The sequence below is a fragment of the Podarcis tiliguerta genome (assembly GCF_965153285.1).
Source record: "Podarcis tiliguerta genome assembly, chromosome: 6".
NCBI classification, from domain to species: Eukaryota; Metazoa; Chordata; class Lepidosauria; order Squamata; family Lacertidae; genus Podarcis; species Podarcis tiliguerta.
The window spans coordinates 23,048,820-23,062,438 of NC_139539.1; the positions used below are offsets into that span (position 1 = coordinate 23,048,820).

Sequence of the window (13,619 nt, forward strand, 5' to 3'; positions counted from 1 at the left end):
GCCAAACTGAAAGGGCTGTTTACTGCAATGCCTGTTTCAAACACAACGGGACGGTTGAGCTGGTGACCAGGCACCGCTTCGCCGGACGGAACGAGACCCGCTTTTAAAGCAGGCCGCCCAGCCCTTCGGTAAGGGGTAGTGGGTGTGTAACGCTGCTTGCGCCTTGAAAGGAGGCAGCGGCGCGGGCGGCCCGGCTCTGGTCCTGAGTGGGCAGTTGGAGAGGAGGAGGGGTCCTGCGGGGAGTGACAGACGCAGAGACGGAGCCGAGGGCGTCGGGGAGGGAGGGAGGGAGAGCGGCCCAGCGGCGAGGCAGCGCTATGGCGAGGAGCGCAGGTAATGCGGATGAGGGGAACGGAGAAGGGGCGACTGAGGGAATGTCTTCGCGGTAGAGGGGGCAGCTCCTGCCGGGGTGGTTCTGCTCCGCGCGTCAGCTCTGAGGGTGGAACCGTCCCTCGGGGTGGGGGTGGGGAAGTGCCGTTTTCCCGAACCTTAACGAGGAGCCCGCGAGGGTTCGGCCGTGGGGGGCGGCGAGGAATCCGCAGCGCCCCCCCGCTGAATGTCTGCCTCCTTTCTGTTCGCTTCTCCCCATCCCCAGCCTCGTCTTTTGTGCCCCATGGGGAGCGCCACCCCCCTCAATCCCCCCCACTGGTGTTTTTGAACCGAGGCCTCCTCATTGGGAGCTCCGCCGTGTCCACAGGTGTGGGCCGGACACGGCCCAGGCGCCGATCCTGCCCCCTCTCCGCCCGCTCTGCGTCCAGTGAAAATTGACGTGCGGTGTGTCGGGGTTCAGGGGTGGACCAGATGAATTGCTCCTTTGCCCTCCCCCCCCCTTTAAAAGTGATGATCGGCTCGTGTCAGGTGTTGTGTGTCAGGAGTTCCAGGAATTCTAACATCGTGGACCCTCCAGGTGTCGTTGCCCTGTGGACTCCTGGCCCCTTGGATGTGCTGATAGAGCCTGGTGGGAATTGGGAGTTCAGCAGCATCTGGAGGGCCACACACAGGTTAGCAACCTCTGGCATATCGAATTCCCGACTGTGCGCTTGGATTATTAAGACCGATCTCTAGCTGGTGGAGAATTCGTGGCCTTCCAGGGGTTGTTGGGACTCCCATCAGCCCGCAGCCAGCGTAGGTGATAATCAGTGGGGCTGGGAGTTGCAATAGTATCTGAAGGGGCTGCAAGACATTGCTGCTTTCCCATTCAAAAGAAATGGCTCAAGTAGCTTGCATGGGGAGTAAGATAAACAGCAGCATGCCAGTATACTACAACTGCCTAGATTTCATTTAAAACACAAATTAAATTGTAACGTCTAAGTGTTTGTGCATGTGTATTTAAATATGTGTTTTTTTAAAAAAAAGGAATAGACAAAGCTGTGTGTCTGTAAGTGCCTGTTAGCCAAGATAGTTAAATGGAACCTTGATGTACCAGGTGCTGGAGAAGAGCAACATCTTCATTTAATGCCTGTTTGCTGTTTAGAGGCATCCAGCAGGACAATGATTAAAGGAGGAGGGTGGACTGTCACTAGAAGACTATGGTCTGTTGTTGCCAAGTAGCAGTACTTGCCTAATCCTAAAATATTACTCTCTCATTAAATCAGGGGTGGTGAGTCTTTTTTCAGTTGACCAAATTCCATTGTGTGTGATCTGTCAGAAACTAAATGTCAGTAGTGGGCGGGCCTGAATGAACAGTGGGTGTGGCACCACTCTTCTCTTTTCCTCTGCCCTGTTTTTTCTCTCTTTTTTGCCATCCCTCCTCCTCCTCTCCCCATTTCCCCCTCTCATGGCCATGCATGCATGGCATTAGGCCAAGGGCTGCAAGTTCTCCCCCCGCCAATAGCGGTGCACCTTACTTGGATGGTGTGGACCAGGCACAGGCAAACTCGGCCCTCCAGATGGTTTGGGACTACAGCTCCCATAATCCCTGACCACTGGTCCTGTTAGCTAGGGATGATGGGAGTTGTAGTCCCAAAACATCTGGAGGGCCGAGTTTGCCTATGCCTAGTGTGGACATAGGGCCGAGTGACAGCTAGTCTGAGCCGCACAGATAAACTGATGGGAGCACCAGCATAGCTTTGTCAATGCATCTGTGTAGCCCCAACCTCATTGCTGTCATGCCCCACCCTAGCACTGTCCAGGTAAACTGCAACAGCACCAGTGCTGAGCTCCATAGCTCCACCACACTGGCTGCTCCTGCCCGCCCCCCAAATAAATTGTTCTCCTTATGCATAGTAACTTCCTTTCTGATCACTGTCTATATTCTGTACAGGACCCCATGCACAGTTGGCACCAAATATTTAAAAGTATGAATACTTCAAAGCTAAATAGATTGTAGAAATGGCAGAATCTGTTTGATAAAACTTTCCTGTGTTTTCTGGGGTCAAGGCAATCCTTGATTTTGGCAGCCTAATGAAGACCTAATTGAAGAGCTCATTGAACATTAGATTTGCTTCTACCTCATTTTCTGAGTACTTTTTCTTTTCATCAGAGTGTGTATGTGGCTCAGTAGGTATATGGTGGGTTGGGGATGAGAATACATTTTTAGTGCCCCCCACCTGTTCAAAAGCACTAAAGATCTTAAAAGTAAGAAATTTTCCTTTAACTGCAAATTGGAAGCAAACAGCTTTCTGCAACTAGGGTAACATGTGGCTTTTAGTTCTTTGGCTGGTAAGTCTTAATGCTTTCTTGGAAACATAAGAAGCATGAAGTAACTATTCTGCTACATCTTCATTCCATATTGGTTCATTTTGTGGTACCTGTGTTTTAGCTAGTTATGTGTGAAGCTTCTATGCAAATATGATGGATAAACAGCCTGAAGCCTATACAAGAGTTGCTGTCTAAAATGTTGCTGCTTGAGATAACTGGAATAAAATTCTATAGGCCGCACAAGACAGTTTAGTTTGAAGTGGTGGGCTTGAACCTGGGAGATTCAAGTTTGATTCTCTCCATCATAAACATCCTTGGTGATATTTTCTCAGACTTGGTTCTTTAAAATGTGAGGTGGACAAGCCTCCCTCTCCTCCTAAACTACTGAGGATGAACAAAGTAAATACTGTAGTGCACTTCAGTAGCAATTCTTTATTCTAGAGTAAAAAATAATAATCTGGAATGTCACTGTTTGCTTTACTTCCTTTCTGAGGAGAAATCTCCATGTTTGTGCAATTCCCAGTCAGTTTTTAAATTACATTTACTTTGTATATTTTCTCTTCCAGTTTCCCTTGCCTCTTTCGCCCTCCCCCGAGTGACCGTCTTCAGCACAGAAGTATATCAGCCTGCAAAAATCTCTTCCATGGATGCCAGGTTGAAGTTGACAATTGTGTAACAGTTGTCTCTCTCCTGCTGAGGTACTGAAGCAGCATTTTTGCTGAACCATGCATGCGCTTAACACATTCAGTAAATCAGCCTTTAGCAATTTGGTGCTCTCCAGATGTGTGGTATCCTGGCTGGGACTGATGAGAGTTGTAGTCCAAAATATCTGGAGAGTATCAGATTGCTGAAGGCTGCAGTACATTAAAAAAAATTTTAGTGGTGGTCAATGTGGTGTCCTCCAGATGTTATGGACTACAACTCCCATCAGTCCCAGATAGCATAGCCAAGAGTTAGGGATTAGAGTTTGTCCACCTCATCTGGAGAGCACCCAGTTGCCTATTTTGATAGCACAGTTCTTTTGCTGGTGATTGTCACAGAGTGATCCGGCCAGTAAATCACACAATTCAAATTTGGAGCTAGCTCTGTATTAGGAAAACATGATCTTCACATGATCTCTTGGCTAAGTGTCAGGCCTAACGAACACAGCAATTCATTCACTGTTTGTCTTACTCCATTAAAGCAGATGTTGAGACTGAAAGTCCCTGCCTCCCCATAGCCATCTAAGTTTGCTCCTCTTCAGGGTTTTTTTCCAAGCAATTGGAGACTGCACCTGTGGGCATCCTGTCACTGCTCTGCCCCTTTCAGCCCTCTTCTGGTTCTGGCAGTCAGAGGGGGAAGGGAGATTTTTGTAGTAGGAGAGGGAGACAACCATGACTCTTCACCAGCCTGGCTCATATCTGCCTCTTGACCTCCCTCCTCCCACTCACCAGCTTTAACTACTGATTCTTGACTTCACTCTGCCACAGACTCCCCCAGCTCGCTAAGCTCTGTTACCCATTCAGCTACTGACACCTTCTGTTCCTAGTCTTCTCCCTCTGACCACTCATAGTTGTCCCACCGCCACTCCCATACTGGTTCCTCCCATCAATCCTCTGCATCTAACTACAATGCTACCCCCCACAGCCAGCAAGCACACTAAGCAAATTGGAGGTACAAATCTCTCTATTTTCCCTCCACCTGTGCCAGCCCATTAGCTTACCTTCATTCATTTTGACACAGGTAAACTACTTTGCATTATGCCACTGTCAGCTGCTACTATATAAATGGGGAAAATGTGAAGGGAAAATTCAACTTGCCTATAAAGCCTTGAAGTCAATCTTGGTATAAAGCCCATAGGATTCTAAGCATTTCTCCATTGTTCCCTTTGAGGTTTATCTGGTGAAGAAAGTCACTCAAGATAGCTACTTCACTGTAATTGCAAAGCAGGTTAATACAGGTTTTTGTTCTCTTTTATTCAAAAAGTTTATATTGCTGAATAACGCAATGCCCTTTTTTTAGAAGGAATGCTTTACTAACTAGTGATCCATCTTTCCTTATACAGTAGTTCATAGAAATTAGAGAACAGTTATTTGGGTATTAAAGTTCACATCTTGCACCCATAATTGTTCTTCCTTCTTTTTCTGAAATCTCGGTCTCTTACTGTGTGGTTGTCACAGTAAAACAGCATCCTCTAAACTTCTAAGAATGCAATTGCTACAGGGAAAAGGGGAAAACCTTTGAGGCTGAATATCTTGTTTTGCTAATTGAAGTATATTGACATGAAAACCTGTAGAGAGAATGTAGTAAAGGCTACGGGTAATCTCAGAGTGACGTGACTCCCAGAAACCTCACCAAAGAGAATAGGGAAATGGAAGCAGCAGGGAAAGAGACATCATTTATGATGAAGCTGAGCATGCTTTTATCTACCTTGTCTACTCCCCTGCTACTATTAAACATACTTTACTTACAGTCCAGGTGACCTTGGTGGTAGATTTTAATAAGTGGCCTCCAGCTGCAATTGCTAAAGTGTTTTTTCATTTTTTATTTATTTTACAAGCTGCATAAGAACAGCAAGGATAATTTTTGGAGCAACAGGGATTACTTGAGGGCTGTAGAGGCTCTGTCCTTTGCACATTCCTAGTGGCTGAATTTTGTTTTGACAGAGTTGTTTCCTGTCATCAGTTGTATTTATTAATGGTGCATGAAGGGGAAGATCCTAATTTCTTTTATCAAGCCAGCAGAGAATAATTTTAGTTATCAGCAAAACAGTCATCTTTTTATTGTTTCCACATTAAAGTATTGAAAGTGCCAAACTGGATTTGTGTGTGTTTCGGAAGTGAACAGGATGTCATTTTTTAGGGCTTTGTTGTATCTCTTTTCCAGATAATCTGGAATCAACAAGCATGGTTGGTTTCTCAATCCTCAATTTCTCTTTCCTCATGGATATTGAGTGGGGGACTCTGTGAGAGGGCTGCTACAACCTGTTCTATATCACTCTCACATGCTGCTCTCACGTAGTTGGCATGTAACTGCTTCTAAATGGTAAGGGGAATAGAGAAGTGGTTCTGGGGAATGGTGGGATAAGCGTTGAGGCAGAAACCTAAAATTGCCATTTTCAGTTTCTTGTACTTTGATGCTATTGCAGTTGTGGGAGCATGGACATCTACTATCATATAATTTTTTCTCAGTGATTTGAATGGAAGGGTTTGATTAAAATGCAAGTCATAGCCCTAATATGTGCTGGCCAACATAGCATAGGCAATATCAGTGACAATTGGCAAAGGTTATCGTGGTGGCACCTAGCACCACCATGATCTTGGCATTAGCAGGAGATGAGGTTGTTCAGTGTATTTCTTACTTCTCCTATAGCACTTGCACTCTTAACTTTCTTCATTCTCTTGTTTGCCCTTTGCCCTTATTCCATACTGAAAGCTGTATAGATCTAAACCTGAAGGTGTGCCTTGTGCCTTTTATATAATCAGCTTTGCATTAAGTCAGTCCATTGTTCCAACTAGCTTGGTATCATCCACTCTGACTAGCATTGCTTCCCAAGGGTCTCAGGTGGAAGGCCTTCCCCACCCTATTGTCAAAGATCCTTTCATAACACGAGATGTCTGCAACTGAACATGGAACTTTTGCATGCACAGTATGTGCTGTATCACTGAGCTGTGGGTCTTCCTTTCTCTAAACACAGCAATATATGGGAGCGTGGTAGACAGTTTTTGGCAAGATGACTAGAAATAACTGATTTAAAGCCTACTGAAATTAAAATGTCGTATGCCAAGGGAAATAATACAGCCTCGTCAAGACACTCAAGCCAACAAAAAGTGCAGTATAGAAAGCATTTATTTTAGATGCTGTATAAATCTGTAGTGGATTAGCCTATATCATATATAAACTGCTTCTTATTTGGGGAGCAGTCATGTAACGTATGACACACTCTCATTCCCACTTCAGCAGTCTCCTGCCTGTCAGACCCTGGATAGCAGCATGATCTACATAGGAACAATCAGCTGCATCTCACAAGTAGAAAACTAATTCAGACTATGTTCTTGTGAAAAAGATGTATCTCAAGACAGCCCTCAAATCAGATATACTGTACACATATGAAGAATGATAGTACAAAGAGCCAACTCATGGAGTCCCTGGCAAGAGAGAGAGTACCTGGGAAGACTGGTATTGCAGCTGAGGTTCATGGGAGTGGAAAAGTCAGACAGTCCATTATAACTAGTTCTGCTGCTGGAGGAAAGAAGTAGTTCTATGTGGTTCTAACATTATCATGCTGTGGTTCTAACATTATCATGCTGTGTAAGAATGAAGGCAACCCCAGAGGCATTGGAATCTCTCTCATCTGCACCCTAGGGAGAGTATTTGCCAGAATGATTTTTGAGGGTACTCCCAGTAACTATGCTTCAGTGCTTTGGTAGGCACAGTCCCACTTCTGTGAAAGCAGATCAAAAACAAATATGATCTTTTGTCAGCACCAGCTATGAGAGAAATGCAGAGAACAAAGTAAGCCACTCTACCTCAGTTCTGTTGATCTTAGCAAGGTATTTGATGTAGTCAGCGGAGTAGGATTCTACAAGATCGTCAGATGTCCTCAAGCTAGTCTTATCTGATGTTTCCATGGCAATGTGCATAATACTGCACAGCTCAACAGAGCCATGTATGATAGCTTTTCAACTGAGAGTTAAGGGAAACAGCATTGCATCCCTTTGCTAGCTCTTTGTCACCTCTCTCTCAGTGCTCCTGAGAGGCACTCTTTGCTGCCACAAAGGAGAAATTCCTATTCACAAAGTGTTTTGCTACTTACCTACAAATAAATCTTGGGCAGATTTTGCCATGGGTATCTCATGTTTTGTTATGACTAGCATTAAGAAAGCCATTGTCAAGGAGCACTATAAAATTTCTCCTGAAGTTGGTAACTTTGCTCTGTTAAATTCATGATGACAACTTTGCACCCAAACAATATTTGCACTCAGGCAACTGAACAATATTGTTGTTTGTTCTTCTATCCCGCCCTTTCTCCCATGGGAACCCAGGCTGGCTAACAACAAGCATAAAATACAAACATGATAAAGCAATAAATAAAACATAAAAATCTATGTCAAGAACTGAAAACAGTACAAGGACAATAAAACTTTGCTGGGGTAGAGTCCAATGCATAATGTTCCAAGCCCAGACAAAGAAATATGTTTTCAGTTGGCACCTGAATCTTCTAAACATGTGGGATAGTTGAATTTTCCCTGGATGGGAGTTCCACAATGCTGCATGAAACTACTGAGAAAACTATCTTGTGTCACCATCCAATTAAACTACCCCATTTATTAAACTATGGCTTATTATGGTTAAGGTTTTGTTAATTGTAGGATGGGTTGTCATTCCTTTTTTGTTGCTGACAGTACTGGTGTGTGTGATGCATCGAGAAGGCTGTACAAACCTGATCCTCCATGTTTTGTTCCCTTCATTCATGCCACATACCTGATAAAGGAAAATTGAACCCATCCCTGGGTGGGAAAATTTCACTGCCCAGATTCTACAAATTTATGGCTAAATTCTCTTTAACATGGGTTTTCCAAAAGACCTTTGCCTTTATGTTGAGCTGTAATCATTTTTCAGATAGAAAGAAAACACTTCTTGATTAGTCTGTGTCATTCAAAGTTTTTTATTCCTTCAAACTGAAGTACTTTAGACACAGTCCATGATTATCTCCGTCTATGTGTCTCCCAGCAAGCATGTGACATCAGACAAATTCTTCACAATGGAGTATATATAGAAAATCCACCTGGATTGAGCCCAGCGTGACCTGGTCTCTCTTTTTTTCCCAGTGGCTGGCCTTCAGAAAATAAAGAGTTATTCTTTTCCTTCCTTTCTTAACAATTAGCTATTTGCTGGTAGGGCTACAGTAAGTTTTCCTCTTAGTTGCTCAACATTCATAATGCAAAAACATTGTTGTTTCCTCTTGTCTGAAGCTCAAGTGACAGGGTATGCAGTTCTAGGCTTTCCTTTGCATTTGTCTCTGCAGTGGCCATAGCCTTAGTAATACTTGCATTTGGGGGAGCTGTGTATTATTTGAACTGGGCTTTTTCAGTAGTTCTCTTTCCAACTCTTGCTTTTGTAGATGGAGCAATGACGACTGAGAGCTGCAGCTTATCTGGAGAAGGCAAGAAGCCTTTGATGGTTGGGAGGGCAGTGAAAAGTGTCTGAGAGTAGGAAGTTCCTCTGGATACAAATGGCCAAGAATGTAGGGTTCTTAATCAGGGCTCTACAAATCTCTGGTTAACCCACTAAACATATTTGATAGGGAATGTCACTAGTTGAAAGTTCTTCATATACATTTTCAGCGGTCCCTACAACAGAGTCAGAGAGGTAGTAACATTGGGCAAGCAATTTGGTGAATTCAAGACTGAGGGAAGATTTGAACCAGATACAGTGGTACCTTGGTGCTCGAACGACTGAGTTCCTGAACAAATCTGCTCCTGAATGCTGCAAACCCGGAAGTGGGTGTTTCGGTTTGCGAACGTTTTTCGGAAGCCAAACGTGCACCGCAGCTCCCGCTTTTTCTGATCGAGTGCAGGAAGCTCTTGCAGCCAATTGGAAGCCGCGCTTTGCTTTTTGAACTGTTTCAGGAGTCGAATGGACTCCCAGAATGGATTAAGTTCAAGAACCAAGGTACCACTGTACTTTGTGCTCTCACACTTGGCCAATATAGCATAACAGTGGTCTCAAAATATGAAGAAAATAAAATCAAGAAGAACTCTGAAGGTGTGCTGATGTTTTCATGTTCCAACTTTATTGCAGCGTTTGTGTAAGTGCGGGAGAGAGAGGAGTGTGTGTGAATTAATTTAGTAGTTGTGTGTGTTCAGATGCCGTGTTCACAAGTACTGACAACATGGTAGAATGAAATTGACCTTGGTTGCCTAATGGTTCTCAAACTACATAGGAACACCTGTGACAATCACCTGTACATGAGATAGAAGGATGCCACAATAGATTCATGCATCTTCTGTCTCTTCCCCCATAGGCTACAAGAAGGAACCACTAGAGCAGGGGTAGGCAACCTAAGGCCCAGGGGCCGGATGCGGTCCATTCGCCTTCTCAATCCGGCCTGTGGACAGTCCAGGAATCAGAGTATTTTTACATGAGTAGAATGTGTACTTTTATTTAAAATGCATCTCTGGGTTATTTGTGGGGCATAGGAATTTGTTCATTCCCTCTCCCCCCAAAAATATAGTCCAGCCCACCACATGGTCTGAGGGACGGTAGACCGGCCCACGGCTGAAAAAGGTTGCTGACCCCTGCACTAGAGCTTGGGATTGCATGGACCCAGGGAAGTGGCAGCTGGGGGAATGAGGCTTTGGGATTTGGAGTGTGAAAACTACAGTAGGGTTTGGGGAGCTGGGTTGGATAAATACACAATGCAAATCTAAAACACTTGGAAAATCCAACTTGCTGACTTGTCCCCTCTTTTTTTCCACTCCCCCCCCCCCCACCTTTCTGTTAAGACTTGCTCATATATCACCACACGTTTTTATGAAGTCAGCCCATCTGATTCTGGAAGAGTTGAATGCGCAGAGGAGACGTTTTACACTGCCGTTTTGGATTGCTGCCATCACTGTGACGCCCTGATCACTAAACACCATGTACTGCCTCCAGTGGTTACTGCCTGTTCTCCTCATCCCAAAGCCCCTCAACCCGGCCTTGTGGTTTAGTCACTCAGTCTTCATGGGCTTCTACCTACTGAGCTTTCTGTTGGAGCGGAAACCTTGCACAATCTGTGCCTTGGTCTTCTTGGCCGCCTTGTTCCTCATCTGCTACAGTTGCTGGGGGAATTGTTTCTTGTATCACTGCTCTGGCTCCCAGCTGCCGGACTCTGCTCATGATCCCAATGTGGTTGGCACCTAAAACCCTCTACCTGGTTGCAAGCTCCTTATTTCTTTTTCTTTTAAAAGGACGGTTTTATGGGAAGGAGGGGTTATAAGGCATGTGATTAGAGTACAAGCAACCTGTTTGTATGTCTGGATTAAAGTGTTTCATTCATGATCACCTGCCCTTCCACAATCTGCCTGTAAAATTTTACAAAAGCTGTTTATGGTGATAACGTTGTTGTCCTGGGGTTGAAACAGAGCAGTTGATGGGTGGCCTTTTCCCACCCCAGTTTTCCTGCCCTGTATTACCTGCGTTTGGTCCTTCTATTTCTGACTTGGTGGTGAAGAGACGTTTTGAGTGTTGCCTGACGCTGGAGTGGTCTCACTCCTTGCCTAGTTGAGGACGCAGCCATCAGTACTCTGGAACATGTGTCATCTGATCCTGTTGAAATTGGAAAGCCTTCTCTCCATTTTGCTTTTGATAAAGAGCTAGTGTTCCTCATTCCGAACATCGGGGGGGGGGGGGGGTTTGCAAATGGCTAATAAAGTTTAAAAGCTGTTGGAGCCAGGAGGCTGCTGATTCATCACAGCAGGCCAAACTGGAATGTGTGCACTGCCTGAGTCCTTTCCAAAATACTTATCCACATAGATCATAGCTCAAAAATCCCAGAGTTGTCATGATGTCACTTTTACTACACAGGCACTGGAGCCTGCCTCACCACCCCACCCAGCCAAATATCCACAGTTTACCAGTGGTCTTGAATTGAAAAGAAGCATGCTCTGTTGTAATGTTTCAGGATCCCTCTTATTATTTTTGCTGTTGACTTTTAAGCTCTCAGTGTTTCTAACCTGAAAAGGCGAACAGCAAGTGCAAATAGAGAAGCTTGTATGTGCTAAGCCTGACATGAGAGGTATGGGCTGCTTCTGGATACTGGATTGGAGTTGTCACTTGAGTGACTTGCTGCTTTATTTCTTTCTTTTTTTCCCTTTTGAGGCCAAGAGTATTATTACTATCGCTCATCACAAGTAAATGAGCCTGTGCATGAATTTATGGGAGGAAGAAGCAACTAATGGTTAAGCTGCATCTCTTCATGTGGTTCTGGGAAACCTTTTTGTGGTGATGCCTGGATCGTAGCTTTATCCCCACCCTCAAGCTTTCACTCTCTTGCACACCAGTAATTTCCAGAAAATAAATATGTTTCTTCCTTAGGAGACGTTTGTTTCACTGAAGCATAAGCTAGTCCTTTGGGGGAAGCAGGCATACACTTTTTGGATAACATTTCAAGGTTATGCTCTTGTTTTGCCACCTGTTTAGCTCTGCACAATCTTTCCCTGGAAGAGCATTGCTGAAAATGCTTTTTCTTTCCAGGGGAGTTGGAAATGAGAAACCAATCGTGAAACCTCCACAGAGATTTTTTTTTTATTTTTTGTTTGTTCATTGCACAGCTGTTCAAAAGGTTTAATAAAGCTTTATAAACTTTGGTCTGTGGACTAGTGCCATTTATGATGCAGTCACTCTCGTTGGACTAAGGCCTTCGGATTTGCAGCATTTTAACTCCTCTTCCCCCTACCTGCTTCTGTTCCCAGGACAATTTGCTTGGAAGCCAAAGCAAAGAATAGAGTTCATCTTGTTTTATTCACTTTCATGTGGCAGTTCAGACACTGACCTGCTGACCCTTCTCACAAAGTGTTTTGATGACCATTTTTTCTGAGTTCAGAAAGCACTATATTTTTTTGGGGGGGGGGGATAACTTACCACCTAGGCTATGTCAGTGCTTGCAGAACTATAAAATTGGAATGGAAGTGGGAAACAATAAGCAAGAAACCGGAGGGGAGGGGACAGTGGAAAGAATAGTTGGGGAAAGTGGCAGCAGCCAGGCTAGATGACAACACAGCTTAAAAGAAAGAAAGAGAGAGGACACCATTTCTGAACTGGCATGGGATGAGGTGATTTGGGGTGAAGATGAAGCTGCTTTTAGTGCATTGAACCCCCAAGTAGTCACTGGGTTTCCCCCCCTTAGTAGAATAACACAGCTAATGTGCAAGTCTTTGGAACTTGTATATATGGGTAAGTTCTGTGTTTTAGACTACTGTACTCCTGATTGACTTTCTGAGCTTCTATATCTGATACTGCAATTCTCTACACACAAAAGAACTGTGATCCATCTGGGAACTGGCAACCCTTTCTATTCCTGTTGTTGGAGCTGCATTCTTTCTTAGTTGCAAGAGATGATTTTACAAGCTAGTGGAGGCGGTGGAGATCAAAACTGTTTGTTTGAAATGATCTATGGCTTCAACACCAAGCGGCTTTTCTCCCTCTCTGCTCCCCACTTTGCTTGACATTCACCCTGATGAATGTGTCCTCACTAATTTGTGACATTTTGGTTGGCCCTAATAAAGGAATTGTCTGACTCTGGATTTTGGCATTTTTCTTATGGATTTACCCATCTAACTTTTATGTTTTGCTTTCTGTGTATGGTTTATAGTTATGCTTGGGTTTTTGATTGCAGCCATTGCCAAGGTTAGCTTTCACGTTTTGTGTTTCTCTCCCCATTGCAGTTATATTTCCTGGCCATTGGCATGGGGCACTCTGGGTTTTTTGTGTTCTCTATCTGTTGCTTGTTACTATCTGGACGCCATTGGATCAGTTTGACATTATGTACGTTCAAAGCTGGGCTGTGTAAACTTCCATATTTTTAACATTAAAAGCACACACATGTGGAACCCAAAACACAATTTGTGTTCCTGAAATAACAGGGCAGTTTAAACTCGTGTGTGTAACAGAAAAATAAGTTTAATGTAAATGCCAAAATCCAGGAATAAACAAATATTTTCATCAAGCCCCAAACTCGAAGGCTTAGTGGGCAGCAGAGTGGGGAGAATTAGCTGATATGCAAGTGAAATGTTTGGCAAAAACTCAGAGTGGTAGAGGCAAAGAAAAGAGGAGAGGTGTTAGAAAGTGGCAATAGGTGGTCAGCCATGTAAGACTGACAAACAAGCAATAACAAAATAGTTTGTAAACTAAGCTATTAGAGCAAGTAGGTTTTGAGGCCTCATCTCAAAAATGATATTCTAGAATTGGAACAGGTTCAGAAAAGCACAACCAAAATAATAAATGGGATTTGATTA

General features: G+C 44.1%; 1 protein-coding gene across 1 annotated transcript; it reads left to right on the forward strand.

The window, feature by feature from the left end:
• Positions 1–205: 205 nt before the first annotated feature.
• BLCAP (BLCAP apoptosis inducing factor) lies at positions 206–12,908 on the forward strand. The gene is made up of 3 exons (XM_083447163.1): positions 206–333; positions 3,207–3,338; positions 10,128–12,908. Exon 3 carries the CDS (start codon positions 10,264–10,266, stop codon positions 10,525–10,527), a length of 264 nt encoding a protein of 87 aa, XP_083303289.1. The 5' UTR covers positions 206–333; positions 3,207–3,338; positions 10,128–10,263; the 3' UTR covers positions 10,528–12,908.
• The last annotated feature ends 711 nt before the right edge of the window (positions 12,909–13,619 follow it).